Source organism: Trichosurus vulpecula, chromosome 6, assembly GCF_011100635.1.
Source record: "Trichosurus vulpecula isolate mTriVul1 chromosome 6, mTriVul1.pri, whole genome shotgun sequence".
Lineage (NCBI taxonomy): Eukaryota > Metazoa > Chordata > Mammalia > Diprotodontia > Phalangeridae > Trichosurus > Trichosurus vulpecula.
In genome coordinates this window covers 212247443-212272219 of record NC_050578.1, presented here as the reverse complement: position 1 = coordinate 212272219, position 24777 = coordinate 212247443, and the positions used below count along the sequence as shown (strand labels likewise).

The 24777-nt window shown below is 43.6% G+C and overlaps 1 protein-coding gene across 1 annotated transcript in view; it reads right to left on the bottom strand.

The window, feature by feature from the left end:
* Nucleotides 1-23176, bottom strand: part of LOC118854897 (cyclin-dependent kinase 11B-like) — a 106942-nt gene extending 83766 nt beyond the window's left edge. Inside the window, 10 exon segments of the mRNA XM_036765085.1 lie at nt 10653-10790; nt 10871-11043; nt 11327-12261; nt 12264-12592; nt 12594-12833; nt 12835-13156; nt 13188-13323; nt 13325-13386; nt 13389-13538; nt 23029-23176. Coding sequence (XP_036620980.1) covers nt 10653-10790; nt 10871-11043; nt 11327-12261; nt 12264-12592; nt 12594-12833; nt 12835-13156; nt 13188-13323; nt 13325-13386; nt 13389-13538; nt 23029-23176 — 2633 coding nt within the window.
* Nucleotides 23177-24777: the final 1601 nt, after the last annotated feature.

The window sequence follows — 24777 nt, the reverse complement described above, 5'->3', positions numbered from 1 at the left end:
AAAAGTAATAAGCTCAAGCTCTAATGTCCTATATTCAAAGGGACCTCTCAGCTCTCTTCTTCTGTGTTCATGGTTCAGTGGAAAGAGTACTGGACTTTAGAATCAAAGGGTCTGGGTTTGGATTCTGGTTCTGCTGACTTAATACTCCTGGGACCTCAGTTAAGTCATTTAACTTCCTTGAGCCTATTTGTTCATCTGTAAGTTGAGGGGATTGGGCTTGGTGACCTGTAAGGTCCTTCCCAGGTCTAAGATTCTATGTCCTGAGGCCTCTTCCTGCCTTAACGTTCCATGTCCTAAGGACCCTCCTAGCTATGATAGTCTAGGTTCCCTTGGAAGATCTCTTTTAACTGTGATATTTTATTATCCTGAGTGTAAATTAGTCTTCTGGGTGACTAGGCAAGTGTCTGTTTCTAAGGCTGCCTTATAGCACTTTAATTAGTTAAGGCAGAGGTCAAAGGAAGTGAATGACTTGTTGCTTGATCTATCATACCCAGCAGTGCCGAAAATCATCAGCCCCTTTTCTCATTCTGTAGCTCTGAGGCTTTTTGATCAAGCTTTACCCCAGCTCCTGCCTCAGGAGCCTGCTTTGAGCTCTCACCTAGAATAGGGGAAATGCCATGTCAACGACGGCCCCTCATAGCTGCCCCTGGGACTACACAGGAAGACAGGTTTGGGAGGTTCATAGCTAAGCTGCGAAGTTGGGCCAAGGTGAGCTACAGAGGGAGGGAGGCAAAGACTTCAGATCCTAAAGCCACGTACCTGGCTTGGCCTGGCATGGGGAAACAGGCAGTACTAGCTAAGCTGTTGACACCTCTGACTCTCGCCTCACTCCCTAAACCATGCCCAGAGCTCGGAGGGTAGAGCCAGTTGAGACCACCCCTCACTAGGTTGCATTCTCCTAGCTGGGCAGAGGACCAGACACAGAAATAAAGGTAGTGACAGCCATTGTCACCAGCCAGGGCAATGCGAGGGGCTTAGACAATGCCTATGACCTCAGATTTTTTAAAAATAAAAATGGGCTAACCTTGGAGCTGAGAATATTCTGCCGAGGAAGAGAAGATTTAGGGAAAGTATAATCACTGTCTTTAAATATTTAAAGAGTTGTCTAGTAAAAGAGGGAACTAGGAAGGGGGTGTTGCATAGAGATTGAACAAACAAAGAAATCCATCTCAAGGTGAAAGGGGAGGCTTGCCTTCATAATTTGGAGGTCTTCAAGCAAAGGATGAATTGGGACTGGTTAGGGATGTTGTACTGGGCATTCTTGCTCAGGTATGGGTTGGACCGACTGCCCTCTGATGCCTCTTCTCTGTCCAGAATTCTGGGATTCTGGTCCCAGGATCTCAGGGAGTTGGGAGCATTGCATACCTCACTTAGCGAGCCAGTGGGTGCAGTGTCTTACCCAAAGCAACGGCTCAGTCACTTCCCCCATTCCTGCTCAGATAACAGCTGTGATTTGGGTCGGGTGTCCAGGACAGGGAGCCCAAGAACAATGCACGGTGAAGCCGGGGGTGTTTGCTTACTGCCAGGGACAGCCAACAAGCCCCAGCCTTGCCTGGCCCATTGTCCAGGGGCCAAGTTGGGGGATGATGACAGCTATCGATGTCTTCCCACATCAGGCTGAGGCCTCATCTCTGCTCACTGTGAGCCTTTCTCTGCTGTCTTCCCCAGGGGCTCACACTGGCATCAGGTGGTGCCCAGTGTCAGAAAAAGAGAAATGCTACAGGCCTGGGGGAGGGGGCATTGGAGAGGCCCTCGGGACCCTGGGCACTGGGGACAACAGGCATTGATTTGCGTCTGGGAACACAGCCCCTCAGTGTGGCTCGGGTTTCCACAACTGTGAAATCTAACTTGTGTCTCATTTTCTTCTGATACTGATAACAGCATGGAGCGTCCTGTCCGATCTGCTTTTCCCACCTTGGTGTAGTCTTTCTCTGGGGGCCATTGTCCACATACCCCGTTCCCCGCATGCCTCTATTGTGCTGGAAAGTTCCCTCATGGGAATAAGAGAATCACAGACAGTCTGGGCTGGGAGGGAGCTTAGAACACTTACTTTAAATGTCACAACTGAAAGAGGCTGTGAAAGCCACCTATTTCAACCTCTTCATTTTACAGAGAAGGAAAACGAGATTCATAGAGCTTAAGTAATATGGTAGGATTTGAACCCAGATCCTCAGAATGGAGCAGTGACTTACTATAACTAGGGCAGGGGTAAATTCAGTTTGAAAGGGGAGGGTGGCTTCAGTGGCTGTACAGATGATGGTCTGACCATGGCTATGATAACCCCTAGGTAAGGGGGGTAGCCCCTTACCACCAAAAAAAAAAATAGCCCTCATCTCAAAAGGGAAGGTAGCCTGAGGTGAAGGAAGTGATGAGGTTCAGGGATGATAGTCCCTGACAGGCAGAAGCACAGATCCCCTCCCCTCGGATATCAATGCCCCAAAGCCCGTTTGTTGCTTGTTTATTCCAGATCTGCCATTCAGCACTATTCCCATTATATCACAAAATAGGGACCTGGGAGGGGCCTGTTTAGTCTGAGTTTATTTTACCAAAGAGGGAACTGAGACCTACATGGGAAAAGACTTCCTCAAAATCAGATGAGTTAGCGGCAGAGCCAGTATTGTAGAGACAAAGAGGGGCCTCCGGAGAGGTCAGCGACTCCACTGGCCCAGATATCATCTCCCCTAAGTGTTTGCTTGTAATCTTTGGACTGTGAGATGTCCAAATGCCCCAGTCACTTGAACACAGAAGACAGATCTAAAAGGGCTTCCCCTACAAAAACATAAATCTATCTCTCCTCTGCTCAATAAACCCCTTTGGCTCCTTCTTACCTCCAGGCTCTTCTGTTTGGCATTTAAAGGCCTTCACAGCCTGAGATTAACCTACATTTCTCAGCGGTGTCCCACATTCCTTCCTTCTGCACACACAGATGCAGTCAAACTAGCTGTCTTCTCACTCCTCATACATAGCATTCCATCTCTGGGCTTCATGTCTTGGCATTGGGGGCCCCCAAGGTTGAATGCATGCTTGCCTCACTTCTGTCTCTCAGAATCCTCTCGCTTCCTCCAAGTTTCCACCTTGTAAAAGAGACCTTCCTGATCCCCAGGCTGCTCAGGCCAAATCACCATCCATCTGTCTATCTATCTATCTATCTATCTATCTATCTATCTATCTATCTATCTATCTGTCTGTCTGTCTTTCTATCTGTCTGTCTATCTGTCTATCTATGTATCCATCCATCCATCCATCCAGTTATCCATCTCTCTCTCTCTCTCTCTCTCTCTCTCTCTCTGTCTCTGTCTCTCTCTCTCATACATAAATATGTACATGGGACAGGTAGGTGGCACAGTGGATAGAGTGCCAGGCCAGAATCAGGAAGATTTGAGTTCAAATTCAGCCTCAGACACTTACTAGCTGTGTGACCTTGAGCAAGTCACTTAACCCTGTTTGCTCAGTTTCCTCATCTGTCATATGAGCTGGAGAAGGAAATGGCAAACCACTCCAGTACCTCTGCCAAGAAAACCCCAAATGGGATCATGTCTCAAATGACTGAACAACAAAATATGTACATATTCTCTCCCCTGACTAAAATGTAGGCTCTTTAAGGGCCTCGGGGACTATTTTTACAATATCTCCAGCACCTAGTACAGGACCCAACACACAGCAGTCGCTTAATACATGCTTGCTGGTTGACTGACTGCATAGAGCCTACCCAACTTCCCTTATCCTCTTCACGATGGTTTGACCTCCTTATCACCACCCCCTATCCCCACATACATCTGGGTTGTTCCTTCTTTGTGTTTAGAATGCCCATCTAAAAGAAAGGGGTATCTTTTCCATTCAATTCAGAAGTATTGATTGTGTGCCTACCATGTGAGAGAAGTTGTGTTAAGTAATCAGGGTTCGGGGGCTCCCAGATGAGCCAGCAAAGACTAGGATGGGGAGTAGGAGAGCCAAGGCAGAAGCCAAAGAACAGAGAGGGGGTATCCAGGAGGAGAGAGTGATTAGCAGTGTCAGAAGAGTAGACAGCTAGTTGGGAAGGCTGAGGACTGAGGCAGGGCCACCCGATTACAAGACAATGACATCACAGGTGACTTTGAAGAGAGCCATCTCGGTCGAGCAATAGGTCAGAAAACAGGCTATGGAGTGAGGGCAGAGGGAGCAGAAGTGGCAGAGGATAAATTGGTTTTTCTAGGAGCTTGGCTGTGAAGGGGAGGAGAGAGATGGAATGACAACGTGAGGGAAGGGTAAGCTCCACTGAGGGGTTTTTAAGGACGAAAGAAGTTTGAGTGTGTTTGTAGACAGCAGAGAAGGGAAAAAAATAGGGCAAGATGGAAGATTGGAGAGAGAATAAAAGGGGAGTGATCATGGGGTAACCTGCTGGAGGAGCAGAAGGGGATGGGATTGGGGGCACCTGGAGAGAGGCTGGCTTTGGCAAGGAAGCTGGAGTAAAAGAGGAGAGAATGGGGATGATGTGAAGGGGTTTTGAGATGGAGAAGAAAAGAGAGCTCAAAGCAAAAGCCTCTATTTTAGAGGTAACTAGGTCAGGAAAAACTGGGTTCAAATCCAGCCTCAGATACTCACTAGCTGTGTGATTCTGGGCAAATCCCTTAAGCGCTGTCTGCCTCAGTTTCCTCAAAAGTAAAATAGGGATGATAATAGCATTTACCTCATGGGGTTGCTGTGAGAATCAAATGAGAAGTGCTTACCAAAGTGCCTGCATATTGTAGTCTTTATTTCCTTCATTCTCCCTATTTTGTCAGTAAAGAGGCAAGGTCCTCAGTGGAGAAGATGTGAGAGGTTTATGGAGAGGAGGTCTAGCGTAGCGTCTGTGGAGAGTGAGATAGATTAATTAGGGAAGAATAAAGAGATTTTTCTGTCTACAATGAGAGCCCAAGGCCCAGGTGAAATTAGATAATATACATTTCTGGTAGGCCCAGTCAGCCCCAGCTCCATTCAGTTACAGGTGAGAAGGAATACAGAAGTAAATGGCCAAAGTTATTTAGGGCTAGAGGCGGGCAAGACATGAGACCATAGAGTAAAGGACAGCACGGAATTGACCGAACTGACCATAGGGTCAAGATGGAGAAAGGAAGAAAGCCAAATCAGAGCCTTGAGGATGGCCTGGGACAGAGCTGAGCAGTGTAGGGATTGGAGGTTCTCATCAGGACACAGAATTGACTTAGGAGGGATATGGTACAGAATGAGATAGGATGGGTGGTTATCATTGAATAAAGGTAGGTTTTTAACCTGGAAGTAGAATACTTGTGATGGATGCTAAGATCATAGGTGTGACTGACCATCCGAAAGTATGGCTGAGATGGAGTAGAGGAGTCCCATATTGGGAGCTGAAGAGACTGAGGAAGTGGGAGGTCGGGGTGTTTGAGGAAATACCAACATATTGAAATCCTTTAGTAGAAAGACAGGAGGAGAAGTGGAGAGGAGCACTGAACCAGGTACGGAATTCTTTGAGCAAAGAGCCACCAGGATCTGGATTGGTAGTAAATTTGAACTTAGTGTATCTCAAAGGAGGAAATAATTTCTCTCCTTTTCCCTCCAGCCCCCATGCCATTCAGCAACATTTGGTCTTTTGCTCTGGTCAAGGCTTCATCACTGCCATTCTTCTGTCGCTGCCCCAACACTTCTCCTCTATTTCCTGTCCTCAGGGAAGTGTTCGCTCTTACCAACTTCTTTGTTGTTGCTCAATTGTGTCCAACCCTTCATGACCCATGGACCTTACTGTCCTTGGGGTTTTCTTGGCAAAGTTACTGGAGTGGTTTGCACCACTTCCTTTTCCAGTGGATTAACAGAGGTTAAATGACTTGCCCAGGGTCACAGACCTAGTGTCTGAGTCTGGATTTGAACTCAGGTCTTCCTCATTCTAAGTTTAGCACTCTATCCACTAAGCCATCTAGCTGCCTCCTTACTAAGTACTTCTCTGGCCCAATAGGCCTCTGGGCTAGTGAACATATTTCCAGCTCTTTTGTTGGGCAGAAGTACAGCTCTACGCTGTCCGCAAAAGGGCCATTTAAGTGACCACACAGAACTCTCATATGACTCCTTGGACTGATGATTCCCAGCCCCAGCAGAATTAGACAGATGGAATGCCATCTATTCACTTCTTTCCTGACTCAGGGTACAGAGTGCACCCCTACCCCCAATGATTAACACCTCTGACTTTGGCTTTTTTTGAAAGTAAGAAAAAAAACATTCATACCCTTTACCTTTCCAACTCCTGTTATTGTGAGGAGGTGGCAGGGTACTATGAGTCCCTGCTGGGAGAATCAGGAGGGACTTCAAGGAGAAAGTGGTGCTTGAGCTGGGCCTTTAATAAAAGGAGATGTTTGCAGCAATGGAGATGGAGGCATATCTATCCCCTGCATGGGGCAGAGAGGGGAGTGGGCAGGGTGGCACCTGGAGATCAGAGCTGTCTAGTCTGTCTGGAACATAGCCTATGTGAAAGAGGGTGGTGTTGCCTCACTTGGACAGGTAGGTCAGAGCAGAGAAGGTCATAGAACTCCAGATCTCGAGCTGGAAAGGGTCCTCTGCTCCAAGCCCCGTCATCTAAGGAATGAGGAACCAGAGGCTCATGAAAGGTCATACAGGCAGTCAGCATCAAAAGCAGGATCTGAACGCGGATCTTCTGACAACAGGGTTGTGCCTTTCATTGTCCAGTGGGCTCCCTACTTGGAATCTCTCCCCATTCTAACCCACCCCTCCACTCAGCTGCCAAGGTGATTTTCCTAAAGCACAGCCCTGACTATTATTATGCTCCCAGTGGTTCCCTATTACCTGTAAGATCAAATATGTAGTTATCTGTTCAGCATTTAAAGCCCTTCCCAGCTCCTTCCTACCTTTCCAATATTCTTAGCCATTACTCCCCACCCAATTTCTAGAGCCAGCGTCACTAACCTCCTTACCGTTGCTCCTGAACAACAAAACAAAGTCTCTGTGCCTCATCCTTGCTGTCTTCTATGCCTGGACTGTTCTCCCTCCTCATCTCCACTTCTCAGCTTCCCTGGCTTCCTTCAAGACTCAGCTCAAAAGCCAGCCCTCTCTAGGAGGCATTTCTTAGTCCCACCAGCCACTAGAGCCTTCTCGCTGAGATTAACTCCCAATTACTCTGCATATATCATGTACACAGCTGTTTTCATGTTGTCTCCCCCATTGGAGTGTGACCTCATTGAACGCATGGACAGTGTTTTTGCCCTTCTTTATAGTCCCAGAACAAGGCCAGGCATATAGTAAGTGCTTAATAATTACTTCTTGACTGGCTGCCTGGGAGCTATACTCCATTTGACGAGGCGTATGCTAAGAAGTGCTAGGTAGAGTTACTGTGATATTCCAGCCACCAAGAAAACATTTCAAGGCTGATTCTAGCTGCTCCCCAACTTTGGGGCGAAGGATTACGGAGTAAGAATGAAGAGATAACCCATGAAATCCATCGGAAGATTTCTGAATTCACTAAGAGTAGGGAAAAAGAGACAATTCTGTGAACAAAGAACATTCTTGGAGGGAGGAGGGGAGACCAGGGAGTTGGATGTGGTGTAGAGGCTCTGGTCCTGGAAAGGGTTACAAGCAGGTTCTGCCTGGAGAACATTTTAGTTAAAGATTAGGATAGAAGGCTTAGATTAGGATAGAAGCCCCTCCATCTGGAACCAGGGAATTTTCTTTCATAAGCTCGGCTAATGACCTTCTTCTGGTGTGTTATATCTGAATTTGTAGATTCTCTTGTCCTTTGTGAATAAACCCTAGTAAAAAAGGACTCATCTAGCCTGGAGGGTGTGGAGGCAGGAAAGGTGGGGAAGGAAAAGCTGGTACAGAGGGCTAAGGTCCTGCATCTGGAGAGAGTGGCAATAGACAGAGAGAGGGAGGGAATTCTTTAGGGACCAGGAGGTGGTCTCTCTCTGAGCCCTGGGAATCAAGTGAGCTCGGTGGCCAGGAAGGTCTAGGAGGCTTCGGGATCTCTGAGTGCGATTCAGAGACTTCTTTGATCAGATTACACAATAAATTACTAGACTGTGACATCCTGAAGAGCAGAAACTTTTACGTTTCTTTGTATCCCCGGTGGTTGGCACAGTGCCTGGGACATACTAGGCACTTAATAAATGATTGGCCATCATGATACTCAGATGTTTTAATTTCTAATAGAGTAAATACCAATAGGTATTATGTAATAGGTATAAGCTCTTGGGGGGAAATGGTTCTCAATATAGTTTAAAAAGTGTTGAGAGGTCCTGACACCCAAAAAGTTTGAAAACTACTAAACGACCCTAAAAGCTATACAGCTCAAAAGTGATAATGATACGAATGGGGCTGGATGGACCTGTGTCTTCATTAGTATGGGAGAGGAAACGCCCCTTCCACCAGTGCAGGTCAATAATTTCTCTGCAATTTAAAGTATTAGATTTGCCTGGAGCACTTCAAGATTAAGCAACTTGCCTAGGGTCACATGGCTAGTATGTTGGAGAAGTAGGATTTGAACCCAGTTCTTCCCGGTTTGAAGGCCAGCTCTTTAACCCTTCCTTTTATCATATAGTCTCTCTCTATTTTATGACAAGGTGCTATGGAAATACTCATTCCCCCCATATGGGATTGCTCTTCCTCTGTCTCCCCCAGATGATGAGCTCCCATCTGATTCTGAGCTACCTGAAGGCCAGGGTCTCCTCTCATCTCCCCCACAGCAGAGCCAATGCAGGGCTGGCGCCTAGGAGGACTAGGGACAGGTTGGTTTATTTAACCTAACCAAAATGGCTTGAATTGACTGTCTACACCAGACTACTCAAAAAATTCCCCTGATATTTCAGCCCAAGTCTGAAGCCCACACCATGGACTCACTTTCCTATCATCTCATCTATGCTCCTACCAAGTGTACAATTTACACACAACTTTCGAGCAAGGACTGAGTTTGTTCATGGTCCTGCCCAGATTAGCTGAAGTGGCAAACTGAAAATAAAGACCCTAGAGGTCAGTAACTGATAAAACTCAAGCTGTTGGTAGGTGATCCTTAGTCCAGCCCTCCGATAGGATGCGTCTTGCTAGTTCCTTTACCAAGGACTCAAATCCTAGTGTTTCAGCCAGGCCTCAATTTACCTGAAATGTGATTTGGATATTCACATGGATCACCTCCCCTCCCCTCCCCTCCTAAACTTCTACCTGCACAGGCCTCTGTTTCTACCATCATTAGAACTCTAACTAGCCAAAAACAAGACTAGGACCAGCACTACGAAACGGGCCCACAAATCAACTTTTTAAGACAAATCCGGTTGTCAGGTAGGTGGAAGGGGAGATATAGATCCTTTGGAGAAGATGGATCGCTCACTTGGGTAGCTCCCTATTTTAACTAATTATTTTTGGCAAATTTGGTACAGGTATGGAGCTGTTGTTTCTGTTCTAACCATGACAGCCCTGGATCAAAGCTCCAGTCACTCCATCACAGCTACAGCTCTGACCATTAGACATGCATTTCATGAGCCAGGGAGCAATGGAGAGCAGGAAGTGACTTTAGAGCTATCTAGCCCCAAAGTCCTCATTTAGGGTGGGAGGTGGGGAGGAATGAAGAAGAGAGGGGAAGTAAAAACACAGTCCCTGCTCTCAGACAGGATAGATTGGAGAAAATGCACTGAAGGAAGGCATTTGCATTAAATGCATCTGAAAAATCAATCAAGAGGGGCAGTGTCACTGTGTAGAGAAAACCAGCCACAGAGCTGGGAAGCGTTCCTATCCTGCCTGACATACACAGTCTGTGTGACTCTGGAGAAGTCACTTTACCTCAGTGTCCCGGGAAATTCTCTAAAACTGTAAGTTGTGGAGAAGCTGATGCTCTGCACTGGTGAAGGGAGTTTCCCCCCCGGGAGTTCTTCATATTAGTAACATCACAAACAAAAAAACAGGTCAAACAAAAAGCAATCAACCCACAATCATTTGTTAAGTACCTGCCACACTCTAGGCACTGGGGCATACAAACACAGAAACAGTCCCTACCAGCCAAGACCTTTACGTTCTGTTGGGAAAGAGAATTTTCATAGGATCTAGAGCTGGTAGGAGCCATAAAACTCATCTAATCGTAAGATACTAGATTTGGAGCCATCAAGTCTAAGCCCCTCATTTTACAGATGGGAAAACTGAGGCCCAGAGATGTTAAGTTATTTATCCAGGATCATACCGGTCCCAAGCAACAGTGGGGCAGGGTATTTGAACCGAGCTTCTTGCACCACATACTATTCTGTACCACATGCTGCCTCTCCCTGCAGCTCTAGAGGAATGATTAAGTGAATCAGTGACTGAACAGACTGAATGAACGAAGTATCGCCCTCTTTAAAACAGCAAATGGAGAGTGAGAAGATCTCATTTCTTCCCTGAGCTGGTCAGTGTGAGCCTATCTGAAGTTTCCTGCCTGGCAAGATGGGGCCCAGGGGAGGTGTGAGCTGGGGGTGGAGGAGGGAGAAGGGGGAGGGATCCAGGGTGGGGGCAGGGAGCCTAGGAGAGGTTGGGGCTGAGGAATGCGGGCCTGGAGCGGGGGGGGGGGGGGGGGGGGGGGGACTCAAGTGTAACAGTGGGGAAAAGGCCCCGAGAACATCGGGCAGCAAGCGATGGCACCGGCCCTGCAGTCTCCGTTACTTTGCAACCCCTCCCCACCCAATATCCATGCCCACGCCCAAGCTCCCTGCGCCGGGGGCTGGCTGCCCCCAGAACCGCGACGCCTATCACACTCGACTCCAAGGACAATAAAGTCGCTTTTGTTCTGGCTTCCCAACAAACGGGCCAGGGGATTGCGCGCCGTCCCCGCGGGGCTGGAAACGGGGCACGGTGTCTCCAGGAAAGAGGAAAAAACCTTCCTCGACTTCAATTTTACTGTAAAGACAAAACGAACTTGATTCGCAACACTCGGGCCTTTGTAAGCAGCCTCTCCACGCACGGGAGGGAGCGGCCGGCACTCAGGGGTGACCGCAGGGACGGCCGGGCGGGGGCTCGGGCTCCAGCCCAGCTCACCTCAAAGGTCTTCCCACCCCCACCACCCAACCCCCACCCCCAGCACAACGGGATCTAGAAGGAAAGGGTCAACAGAGAAACTCCAGTTGGTTAAGTCACGTGATTAAATAATAACAAATCATGTAATAATCGCGTTAACACACAAGTTCCCAGTTCTTCTGGACGTCCCCCTCCTCTCTGCCCTCCTAAGCTGCATGTGTTTCCATGGGGGGGGGGGGGGGAGGCACGCCCTCCAACCCCTCCACCCCTGCGTGTTCACACGTGCTCACTGCCATGGTACAACTGCAGCTCTATCAGAGTTTTGCTTAGCTCTGTGACCTGGTGTGGAGCTTAAAACTTGAGGCTGAAGCCCAGGGCCAGCCGAAGATGTTCCGTGATTGGTGGTGGTGACATGGCAGCCAGAATCTTTGAAGTCATAGTCCCACAGCTGGCTGTAATCAAGTCCTCCTTTTGGAAGGCGTGGGCTGGTGCCATGCTTAACCCTCTACTGCTCTATCTTGACCAGCCATGTGGGAAATACAGAAGGATCAATGGGAAGGCAGGTTTCTCTGAAGTATTCATGCATCAGACTTTCTTCTGCGTTGATCCTCCAGCTGGGATTGTATGTCAAGAACTTGTTCATCAGATTGATGCCCTGGTCAGAAAGAAAGGCCCCAAATCTTTTCTTTAAGTTATTATAGGAATATTCTACAAAAGTCATTTTCTTCACTAGCGGAAGGTCATTGTAATCAGGCCAAATCTTCTCACTTGGAGTTCCCAGGTCCTTAAAAACTTTGTTGATCTGGTCAATCTCTGATTTCCCTGAAAATAGAGGCTTCTGAGTTAACAGCTCTCCAAATACACATCCCACTGACCACATGTCTATCTCAGCCGAATATTCCTTGGCTCCTAGTAACAACTCTGAGACCCGGTACCAAAGGGTCACCACCATGGGCGTGTAAGCTTTTATTGGGGAGCCATATTCTCTGGCCAGTCCAAAATCCCCAATTTTTAAAACGCCTGTGTGACTGAGGAGCAAGTTGGAAGTCTTGAGGTCCCAGTGAAGGATCCAGTTGTCATGAAAATGCTTCAACCCCCGAAGGAGCTGAATTGTCAGTATCTTCACTTCTCCTGGCATGAAGGACTGCTTCATGGTCTCCATGAGCCTCTTGAGGTCTTGCTCCATGTAATTCATTACCATGTAGACTTTGTCCATGCTGCTGCCCACCACGATCTCCCAGAGAGTGACAATTTGAACTTTCTGGATAATACTGATTTCCCTGAGGGAGGTAATTTCTCCTTTTCCATTTTCAACCGTTTCAGAGCCACAATTTCATTGGTCTTTTTGTCCTTTGCTCTGTAGACCACACCATATGTGCCTTCTCCAATCCTGTTCAGATACTGGAATTCTTGCACACTCCAATAACCCTGGAGGGTATGGAGGTATTTGGGAATCTCCTGTTTCAGCTCCATGAGAGATAAGGCTGGAGAGTCTGGAACATAATCTCCTTCTATCCTGACATTGGACTGTGGTCCTCTCTGACCCACTTCTTCGCCTTCTTCATACTCTCCCAAATCATGGTCAATATTTGACTCCGTAACAACTAAGACATAGTTTCCATCCATCCTCTTGCTCTTCCTCTTCACTCACTCCTTCAACAGCCTGCTCAGATACTTCTTCCGAATTGCTTCCTGACCCCCCCTCTTCTGATTCCTCATTGCTGCTCTTTTCTTCCCTCACAGAGCCTGTTCCTGACTCTCCTGATGAGGACTCAGCTGAGCTGGTCTTCCTCTTCTTGTCATTAATATCTTGTAAATCAGAAAGGAGCTCCCTTGCTTCCAGTTTCTCCTCTTTGACTGGCTTCCCCATCGCCTTGCTCAAATCTCTCTGGCTGCTGGCATAATGGGCTTGGCCTCTGGTGATTTCTTTTTGCTTCTCTCACCATTCCCAGAAGTATAGAAACTTGTCTTCTGGCCTCTCTCTCTTTGCGCCTCTCCCACTCCCTCACCTTCCACTCTCTCTTTTGCTGCATCGGTTTAAGATGATCCTTTTCCCTCCTGGAATGTTCTGGAGCCACGTTCCTCCTTTTCTGCCTTTCCCAGAAGGTGGCCTTCTCCTGGTCCTGCTCAGGCCTCTTCCCGGGTTCCGGCTTTTGCTCCTTCTCTTCCACCCTGACATGCCTCCATCACTGCCCTGAATGACTGCGATGCCCAACGCATCTCTGTCCTTTCCTCCTCTTTCCTGTGAAGGGCCTTTTCCTTCCGTGACGAGTACTGGGGGACTTCGGGAGCCCAGGAGGCATCTTCTTTCCCTCTATCTGTCCTGGAATCTTCCCTCCCGTGGGGGGGGGGGGGGATTCCTGATCCTTGTCTCCCGGCCTGGATCTCTCAGCTTGCCCTCTCCAAGGGAATCCTGAAGTCAGAATATTTAAGGGGTTTGGCCTCTGCCATCTCTTCCTGCTTCTTCCTTTGCTTCTTCTCCTCAAGAATTTCAGCTAAAGTTTTCACTCTCCAAGAATCCCTTTCATTAGCCGTAAGTAAAGCCACAAACTGCGCCTGCGCGCCCGCTTCTGCCGCGGCGCCAGCGGCGAGGCCCAGAGAAATGAGGCAACCCCAAACGTGTAGCTCAGTGGAAGCACGTCACTTCCGGTCGCAGCGTGGCAAGGGGAGGGGCGAGGACGCCAGATTTAAACTTTTTGTTACGTTTTCTAAAAACTTTCACCAGGGGAAGATAGGGAGTAAAGGAAAGAATTTGGAACGCGATAAAAAAAAATGTTAAAATTGTTTTAAAATGTGTCCAAATATTTTAATTCTTTCCAAGCACATGTAAAAACTTTTAACATTCATTTTTTAAAATTTTGAGTTTCAAATTCCCTCCATCCATCCCCCGCCTTTGAGAAAGCAAGCAGTTTGATGTAAGTTATACATGTGCAGTCATGCAAAACACATTTCCATATTAGTTATGTTGTAAAAGAAAGCACAGACCAAAAAAGAAAAAAAAACGATAAAAATAAAGTTTAAAAAAAAAAAGGATGCTTTGATCCGCATTCAGACTCCCTAAGTTCATTGTCTGGAGGTAGACAGTATTTTTCATCATGAGTTCTTCAGAATTGTCTTAGATCATTGTATTGCTGAGAATAGCTAAGTCATTCACAGTAGATTATTGTACAATGTTGCTGTTACTGTTTGCAATGTTCCCCTGCTTTTGCTCTTCACTTTGCATCAGTTCAAGTAAGTCTTTTTAGGTTTTTCTTAAAGCATCCTGCTTATCATTTCTTAGGGCACAGCAATATTCCATCATAACCATTGTTCAGCCATTCCCTAATTGGTAGACATCCCCACTAGTTCAAATTCTTTGCCACCACAAAAAGAACTGCTACAAATTTTTTTGTGCATTTGCGTCCTTTTCTTTTTTTTTTCTTTTTTTAACTCTCTTTGGGATACAGACCTAGCAGTTGTATTGCTGGGTTGAAGGGTATGTACAGTTTTATGGCCTTTTGGGTATAGTTGCAAATTGCTCTCCAGAACGGTTGGCTCAGTTCACTACTCCACCAAGAGTACATTAGTGTCCCAATTCCCCACATCTCCTCCAACATTTATCATTTTCTTTTTCTGTCATATTAGCCAATCTAATAGGTGAGAGGTGATAATCCAGAGTTGTTTTAATTTAATTTTAATAATAACAATTTATAACATTTAGATGCCTTTGATTTCTTCTTCTGAAAACTGTTCATACTTTGACCATTTATCAATTGGGGAATGGCTTGTATTCTTACAAATTTGACTTAGTTCTATATATATTTGAGAAATTAAGCCTTTATCAGATAAACTTGTAAAAAATCTTCCCTTAGTTTTCTGCTTTTCTTCTAATCCTGGATACATTGGTCTTGTTTGTGCAAAACCTTTCTTTTCTTTTTTCAATTGGTTTTTTTATTAAGATTTTTTATTTTTAGTTTACAACACTCAGTTCTGCATGATCCTGAGTTCCAGACTTTCTTCCCTCCCTCCCTTCTCCCTCCCCAAGACAGCATGGAATCCGATATATCTTCTACATATAACTTCACATTGAACTTATTTACACAGTAGTCTAGTTGTAAAGAAGAATTATCACCAATGGAACGAATTATGAGAAAGAAGGAACAAAACCAAAAAAACAAAAACAAAAACAAGACAGAGATAGAGAAAAAAAAAGGAGAGCAAACAGTTTGTCTCAATCTGCATTCATACTTCATAGTTCTTTCTCTGAATGTAGATATCTCTCTCCCTCATGGGTCCTTTGGAGTTGTCTTTGAACCTTGTATTGCTGAGGAGAGTTAAGTCTATCAAGGTTAGTCATCAGAGAATCCATATATCTGTGGTTGTATATAATGCTCTCCTACTTCTGCTCCCCTCACTCAGCATTATATCATGTAGGTTTTTCCAGGTAATTATGAAGTCTATATCTTCCCCATTCCTTATAGCACAATAGTATTCGATTACATTCATATGCCACAACTTATTCAGCCATTCCCCAATTAGTGGGCATCCCCTTGATTTCCAATTCTTTGCTACTACAAAAAGAGCTGCAATAAATATCTCTGTACATATGGGTCCTTTTCCCACTTGTGTGATCTCTTTGGGTTACAACCCTAGAAGTGGTATTGCTGGGCCAAAAAGTATGAACATTTTTATAGCCCTTTGGACACAGTTCCAAATTGCTCTCCAGAATGGCTGGATCAGTTCACAACTCCACCAGCAGTGTAACAGTGTTCCAATTTTCCCACATCCTCTCCAGCATTTATTATTTTACTGCTTTGTCATTTTAACCAATTTGACAGGAGAGATGTGGTACCTAAGAGTTGTTTTGATTTGCATTTCTCTAATCAGTAGTGATTTCGAGGATTTTTTCATATGCCTATAGATATCTTTAATTTCTTCCTCTGAAAACTGCCTGTTCATATCCTTCAGCCATTTCTTAATTGGGGAATGACTTGTATTCCTATAAATATGGCTCAGTTCCCTGTATGTTTTAGAGATGAGGCCTTTATCAGAGACACTAGTTGTAAAGATTTTCCAATATTCTGCTTCCCTCCTAATCTTTGGTGCATTGGCTTTTTTTACACAAAAACTTTTCAATTTAACATAATAAAAATTATCCATTTTGAATTTTGTAATGCTCTGTATCTCTTGTTGTGTCATGAATTCTTTGCTTTTCCATAAATCTGATAGGTAAACTATTCCTTGCACTCCCTATAGAATCAGCCTTTATTCCTAAATCATGTACCTATTTTGACTTTATTTTAGTATATAGTGTAAGATATTGGTCCATGCCCAGTTTCTGCCCTACCATTTCCCAGTTTTCTGAGCAGTTTTTGTGAAATGGTGAATTCTTAGCCCAGAAGATGGATTCTTTGGGTTAATCAAAGAGTAGATTGCTATAGTCATTGACTTCTGCGTCTTGTGTACCTGTCCTATTCCACTGATCCAAGACTGTTTCTTAGTCAGTACTGGGTAGTTTTGATGACTGCTGCTTTATAGTACAGTTTAATATCTGGTATGGCTAAGCCACCTTCCCTAGCATTTCTTTTCATTAATTCCCTAGATATTCTAGACCTCTTGTTCTTCTAGATTAATTTTGTTATTATTTTGTCCAGTTCTGTAAAATAATTTTTTGGTACTTTGATGGGTATGGTGCTGAATAAATAAATTAATTCAGGTAAAATTGTCATTTTTATTATATTAGCTGGGCCTAACCATGAGCAACTGATATTTTTCCATTTGTTTAGATCTGACTTTACTTGTGTGAAAAGTGTTTCATAATTATGTTCATGTAGGCCCTGGGTTTGTCTTGGCAGATAGACTCCCAAATATTTTATACTGTCTACAGTAACTTTAAATGGAATTTCTCTTTCTATCTCTTGCTGTTGAGCTTTGTTAGTAATGTATAGGAATGCCGAGGATTTATGTGGGTTTATTTTATATCCTGCAACTTTGCTAAAGTTGTTTATTATTTCAAGTATTTTTTTACTTGATTCTCTAGGATTCTCTAAGTAAATCATCATATCATCAGCAAAAAGTGATAATTTAGTTTCTTCTTTGCCTGTTCTAATTCCTTCAATTTCTTTTTCTTCTCTTATTGCTAAAGCTAACATTTCTAGTACCAAATTGAATAGTAGGGGTGATAATGGACATCCTTGTTTCACTCTTGATCTTATTGTGAATGCATCTAGCTTATCCCCATTACAAATAATGCTTGTTGATGGTTTTAGGTAGATGCTATTTATAATTTTAAGGCAGGCTCCATTTATTCCTATGCTTTCTAGTGTTTTTAATAGGAATGGGTGTTGTATTTTGTCAAAGGCTTTTTCTGGGTGGCGGCTGGAAAGCAGGGACTAGCGTGAGCTCCCTGCCGAGTCCCTCCAAAAACCTATAAAAAATGGCTCTGAACCAATTCTAGAACTGCAGAACCCACAAAACAGCAGAGGGAAGCAGGGCTCCAGACCAGGACAGCCTGGATGGTCTCTGGGTGAGGTCTATCCCACACGGAGCTGGGAGCTGGGAGCTGGGAGCAGAGTGGAGCAGAGCCCAGCGTGAGCGACACGGACCAACCAGACCAGGAGCCGGGCAGAGCGGGCCCTAGCACCCTGAATCAGTGAGCTGCGGCAGTTACCAGACTTCTCAACCCACAAATACCAAAGACAGTGGAGAAGGTTAGTGGGAAAAGCTGCGGGAGTGGAAGGAGTTCGAGGTTCAGCCACCGCCCCCGGGGCAGTGGAGGTGGGGCAGCTACAGCTGCAGTTGCTTCCGGCCCCAGGCCCACCTGGTGGGAGGAATTAAGTGGCGGATCAGAGCAGGAGTGCACACAGCCTGCTGAAGATCTAAGCCCAGTCCAGGTTGGGGGTTCTTGGGGAAGGAGCAGTGCTGGTGTGGCAGAGCTGGTGCATCCCCCCCAAACGTGGAACATAGAACTCTTTAGTCTACAAGCAGTCATACCCCACTGAAAAACTCAAGGGTCAAGTTAGTTGGTTGGGAATATGGCCAGGCAGTGAAAACACACCCAGATTCAGTCTCGGACTTTGGATTCTTTCTTTGATGACAAAGAAGACCAAAACATACAGCCTAAAGAAGTCAACAAAGTGCAAGAGCCTACACCAAAAGCCTCCAAGAAAAACATGAACTGGTCCCAGGCCATAGAAGAGCTCAAAAAGGACTTGGAAAAGCAAGTTAGAGAAGTAGAGGAAAAATTGGGAAGAGAAATGAGAAGGATGCGAGAAAACCATGAAAAACAAGTCAATGACTTGCTAAAGGAGACCCAAAAAAATACTGAAAAATACAACGAAGAAAACAACACCTTAAAAAACAAACTAACTCAAATGGGAAAAGAGCTCCAAAAAGCCAATGAGGAGAAGAATGTCTTGAAAGGCAGAATTAGCCAAATGGAAAAGGAGGTCCAACGCACCACTGAAGAAAATCCTACCTTAAAAATTAGATTGGAGCAAGTGGAAGCTAGTGACTTTATGAGAAACCAAGATATTATAAAACAGAACCAAAGGAATGAAAAAATGGAAGACAATGTGAAATATCTCCTTGGAAAAACCACTGACCTGGAAAATAGATCCAGGAGAGATAATTTAAAAATTATTGGACTACCTGAAAGCCATGATCAAAAAAAGAGCCTAGATATCATCTTTCAAGAAATTATTAAGGAGAACTGCCCTGATATTCTAGAGCCACAGGGCAAAATAGAAATTGAAAGAATCCATCAATCGCCTCCTCAAATAGATCCCAAAAAGAAATCTCCTAGGAATATTTGTCGCGAAATTCCAGAGCTCCCAGATCAAGGAGAAAATACTGCAAGCAGCCAGAAAGAAACAATTTGAGTATTGTGGAAACACAATCAGAATAACTCAAGGTCTGGCAGCTTCTACATTAAGAGATTGAAGGGCTTGGAATACGATATTCCGGAGGTCAATGGAGCTAGGATTAAAACCTAGAATCACCTACCAGCAAAACTGAGTATCATGCTCCAAGGCAAAATATGGATTTTCAATAAAATAGAGGACTTTCAAGCTTTCTCAGTGAAAATACCAGAGCTGAATAGAAAATTTGACTTTCAAACACAAGAATCAAGAGAAGCATGAAAAGGTAATCAAGAAAAAGAGCAAGAAAAAGAAATTGCAAGGGACTTACTGAAGTTGAACTATTTTGTTTACATTCCTACATGGAAAGATGAGGTGTATGATTCATGAGACCTCAGTATTAGGGTAGCTGAAGGGAATATGTGTATATATATATATATATATATATATATATATATATATATATATATATATATATGTTTATGTGTATATATATATATTTATAAGCAAATGTGTATGTATGTATATTTGTATGTGTATGTATATATATATGTATATATATATATATATATATATATATATATATATATATATATATATATATATAAAGAGAGAGAGAGAGAGCGGACACAGGGTGAGTTGAAGATGAAGGGAAGATATCTAAAAGAAATAAAATCAAATTAAGGGATGAGAGAGAAATATATTGAGAGAGGGAGATAGGGAGAGAGAGAATGGGGTGGATTATCTCGCATAAAGGTGGCAAGAGGAAGCAGTTCTGTGGGAGGAGGGGAGAGGGCAGGTGAGGGGGGAATGAGTGAATCTTGCTCTCATCAAATTTGGCCTGAGGAGGGAATACCATACATACTCAATTGGGTATCTTACCCCACAGAAAAGAAGAGGGAAGAAGATAAAAAAGGGGGAGATGATGGAGGGGAGAGCAGATGGGTGTGGAGGTAATCAAAAACAAACACTTTGGAAAAGGGACAGGGTCAAGGGAGAAAATTCAATAAAGGGCAATTGGTTGGGAAGGAGCAAAATATAGTTAGTCTTTCACAACATGAGTATTGTGAAAGGGTTATACATAATGATACAATGTGGCCTATGTTGAATTGCTTGACTTCTTGGGGGGGGGGTGGGAAGGGAAGAGGGGAGAGAATTTGGAACTCAAAGTTTTAAAAACAGATGTTCAAAAACAAAAAAAAAGTTTTTGCATGCAACTAGAAAATAAGATACACAGGCAATGGGGCATAGAAATTTATCTTGCCCTACAAGAAAGGAAGGGAAAAGGGGATGGGAGGGGAGTGGGGTGACAGAAGGGAGGGCCGACTGGGGAACAGGGCAACCAGAATATACGCCATCTTGGAGTGGGGGGGAGGATAGAAATGGGGAGAAAATTTGTAATTCAAACTCTTGTGAAAATCAATGCTGAAAACTAAATATGTTAAATAAATAAATGTAAAATAAAAAAAATTATTTCCTATTTATCCTGCAAAAAAAAGGCTTTTTCTGCATCTGTTGAGATGGTCATATGGTTTCTGCTAGTTTTGTTGTTGATATGATCAATTATGCTGATAGTTTTCCTAATAGAACCAGCCTTGCATTCCTGGAATAAATCCTACCTGGTCGTAGTGTATTATTCTCATTATAAGTTGCTGCAATTTTTTTGCTAATATTTTATTTAAAATTTTGAATCAATATTCATCAGGGAAATTGGTCTATAATTTTCTTTCTCTGTTTTGACTCTTCCTGGTTTAGGTATTAGTACCATATTTGTGTCATAAAAAGAATTTGGTAGGACTCCTTCTTCACCTATTTTCCCAAATAGTCTATAAAGTATAGGAATTAATTGTTCTTTGAATATTTGGTAAAATTCACATGTAAAACCATATGACCCTGGAGATTTTTTCCTATGGTTTGCTCAATTTCTTTTTCTGAGATGGGGTTATTAAGGTATTTTACTTCCTCTTCTGTTAACCTGGGCAATTTATATTTTTGCAGATATTCATCCATATCCCTAAGGTTGTCAGATTTATGGGCATACAATTGGGCAAAATAGATCCTATTTATTGTTTTAGTTTCCTCTTCATTGGAAGTGAATTCACCCTTTTCATTTTTGATGCTGGTGATTTGATTTTCTTCTTTCTTTTTTTTTTAATCAAATTGACTGAAGGTTTATCAATTTTATTGTTTTTTTTTTCATAAAACCAGCTCTTGGTTTTATTTATTAATTTAATGGTTTTCTTGATTTCAATTTTATTAATCTCTCCTTTGATTTTCAGAATTCCTAATTTGTTATTTAATTGGGGATTTTCATTTTGTTCTTTTCCCAGCTTTTTCAGTTGCATGCCCAATACATTGACCTCCTTTTTCTCTAGTTTATTCATGTAAGCATTTGGAGATATAAATCTTCCCCTAAGAACTGCTTTTGCTGCATCCCATAAGTTTTGGTATGTTGTCTCATTGTTGTCATTCTCTTGAATGAAGTTATTAATTGTTTCTCTGATTTGTTCTTTGGCCTACTCATTCTTTAGAATTAGATTATTTAGTTTCCAATTAATTTTTAGCTTACTTTTCCATGGTCCTTTATTACAAATAATTTTTATTGCAATGTGATCTGAAAAGGATGCTTTGACTACTTCTGCCTTTCTGCACTGGACTGTGAGGTTTTTATGCCCTAGTACGTGGTCAGCTTTTGAGTATGTGCCATGTACTGCTGAGAAAAAAAATATATTCCCTTTTATCCCCATTCAGTTTTCTCCAGAGGTCTATCATACCTGCCTTTTCTAAAATTCTATTCACCTCCTTAACTTCTTTCTTGTTTATTTTGAGGTTAGATTTATCAAGTTTAGAGAGGGGCAGGTTGAGGTCCCCCTCTAGTATGGTTTTGCTGTCTGTTTCTTCCTGTAACTCCCTTAACTTCTCCCTAAGAATTTGCCTGCTTGGTGCATATATGTTAAATAATGATACTGCTTCATTGTTTGTGGTGCCTTGTAGCAGGATGTAGTGTCCTTCCTTATCTCTTTTAATTAGCTCTATCTTTACTTTTGCTTTGAGATTAGGATTACTACCCCTGCTTTTTCTACTTTAGCTGAAGCACAATATATTCTACTCTGGCCTTTTACCTTTACCCTGTGTGTATCCCCTTGTTTCAAATGTGTTTCTTGTAAACAGCATATTGTAGGATTATGGTTTTTAATCCATTTTGCTATCCACTTCCGTTTTATGGGAGAGTTCATTCCACTCACATTCACAGTTATGATTACCATCTGTGTCTTTTTCTCCATTGTATTTCCCCCATCTTTATGCTTTTGTTTCTCCATTTCCCCTTCCACTCCTCAACAGAGTTGACTTTTGACTGCCACCTTCCTCAGTTTACCCTCCCTCTTGATTCCCCTCCCTTATCTTACCATTTTCCCCTTGCTACTTCTTCCCTCTCTTCTAACCTTCCCCCTCTCGTCTTCCCTGTCTCCACAATACAAATCGATCATCTTTGGCTTCTTAGTGTGTTTTTTCATGGTGTTTTTTTTCTTTCTGGCTTCTAAAGTGGATCTCCGTTTCTGAGGCTCAGGGGGCTCTGTCCCAAGTTTCTTGTGTTGGAATCTGTGGGTCTGCTCACTGGCTTTATGTTCTATGGCCTCTGGTTTCATGAGGTATGCAAGAGGGCTGATCTGGCTGCTGGGGGGTCTCCTCTTCCCCAGGACTGTTTTACAGAGTGGGTGGTCTCAGCTCTTGTCTGTGCTGGTGACTGCCACTTCCCCTGGCTGTGCAAAGCCCAGTCTGGGTTCCTGGCGTTGACATTTGTTAGCTCCACCCCCTGGGGCTCAGTTACTCTGTTGTTCTGCTGAGGTGAGGGCTTCTGGGGACACCTCTCTTCCTGCACTAGTCTCCTTCTACCACCACAGGAAGGGCCCTCTCCCCCACTTCTCTCATTACTGAAGCCCCCCTTCTGGTTCTTCTGTTTCTCCTGAGGTATTATTCTCTGGGTTTATTCGAGGGAGGGATAGAAGCCATTTTACCTACACATCATGGCTCCCAGAAGTTCAAGAGGGTGAGTTTCAAACCTTTAGACCATGGGTTGGAGGCCTCCAGGCTAGCTGCTCCTGCGGCTGCAGGCTCTGTGCTCCAACAGATTCCCATCCTGGGCTGAGAGGCCTGGGGCTCAATCTCAGCCGTAGCTGGTACTTCTGCCCTGGGCCTGTTCCTGCTCTGGCATTTCACTCACCCAGTGACCTTCCAGACCAGCGTGTTGGCTGGATTTCTCTGCTGTTCACGGCTGGTTTGGTCTGGTGCCCTTGAGCTTGCCTGTAGTTGGAGGCCTCCAGGCTAGTTGTTCCAGCGGCCATAGGCTCTGCGCTCTGACAGACTCCCATCCTGGGCTGAGAGGCCTGGGGGGTCAATTGTGGCCATAGCCAGTGCTTCCACTCTGGGCCTATTCCTGCTCCAGCATTTAGCTCACCCAGAGCTCTCCCAGACCCAGGAGCTGGATTCCTCTGCTGTTCCCAGTTGGTTTGGTCTGGTGCCATTCCGCATGCCCAGGGCTTCTACCCTTCTCAGTCCATTAGTGGCTTCTAACTCTCTCAAATCTGCTCTGACACACTTTTTTAAACATATCTGACAGAGTTTGTGAAAGAGCTCCGGTAGTTCCTTCCTTTCACAGCACCATCTTGACTTCACCCCCTGCAAAACCTTTTTAATTTAATGTAATCAAAATGATCCCTTTTATATCCCATAATATTCTCTATGTCTTATTTGGTCATAAATTCTTCCCTTATTCATAGATCTGACAGGTAAACTATTCCCCTAATTTGCTTATGGTATCACTTTTTATGTCTAATTCATGTTCCCATTTTGACCTTATCTTGGTATATGGTGTGAGATGTTAATCTGTACCTAGTTTCTGCCAAACTTCTTTCCAGTTTTCCTAGTAGTTTTTGTCAAATAGTGAGTTCTTGTCCCAAAAGCTTAGATCTTTGGGTTTATCAAACACTAGATTACTATGGTCATTTACTATTGTGTACTGCATTTTTAATCTAATTTGTCTCATCGATCCACCCCACTCTATTTCTTAGCTTGTACCAGATTGTTTGATGATTGTCACTTTGTTATGCAATTTGAGATCTGGTACACCTAAGCCCCCTTCCTTCACATTTTAAAAAATTGATTCTCTTGATATTCTTTAACTTTTGTTCTTTCAGATCAGTTTTGTTGTAATTTTTTCCAGCTCTATAAAATAATTTTTGGTAGTTTAATTGGCATGGCACTGAATAAATAAGTTAATTTAGGTAGAATTGGCATTTTTATTATATTGGCTCGGCCTGCCCATAAGCAAAGAATATTTCTCCAATTTTTTAGATCTGACTTTGTGTGAAAAGTGTTCTGCAATTGTGTTCATATGGTTCCTGGATTTGCTTTTGCAGGTAGATTCCTAAGCACTGTACATTGTCTACCATTATTTTAAATGGAATTTCTCTTTCTATCCCTTGCTGCTGAAATTTGTTGGTGACATATAGAAATGCTGTTGATATAGGTGGGCTTATTGTAATATCCTGCAACTTTGCTCAAGATGTTCATTATTTCAACTAGTTTTTTATTTGTTCTCTAGGATTCTCTAAGTATAGCCATCATATCATCTGCAAAGAGTTGTAATTTTCTTTCCTCATTGCCTATTATAATTCCTTCAATTTCTTTTTCTTCTCTTATTGCTATAGCTAGCATTTCTTTTTATTTATTTTCACATTAGTCATGTTATAAAGAAGAATTAGAACCAATGGGAGGAACCATGAGAAAGAAGAAACAAAACAAAAAAAAAACAACCAAAAAAAAGAGAACAAATAGTATGCTTCCATCTGCATTCAGACTCCATAGTTCTTTCTCTGGATGTGGACAGCATTTTCCGTCTTTTGGAGTTGTCTTAGATCTTTGCATTGCTGAGAAGAGCTGAGTCTATCAAAGTCATCACACCTATAAATGT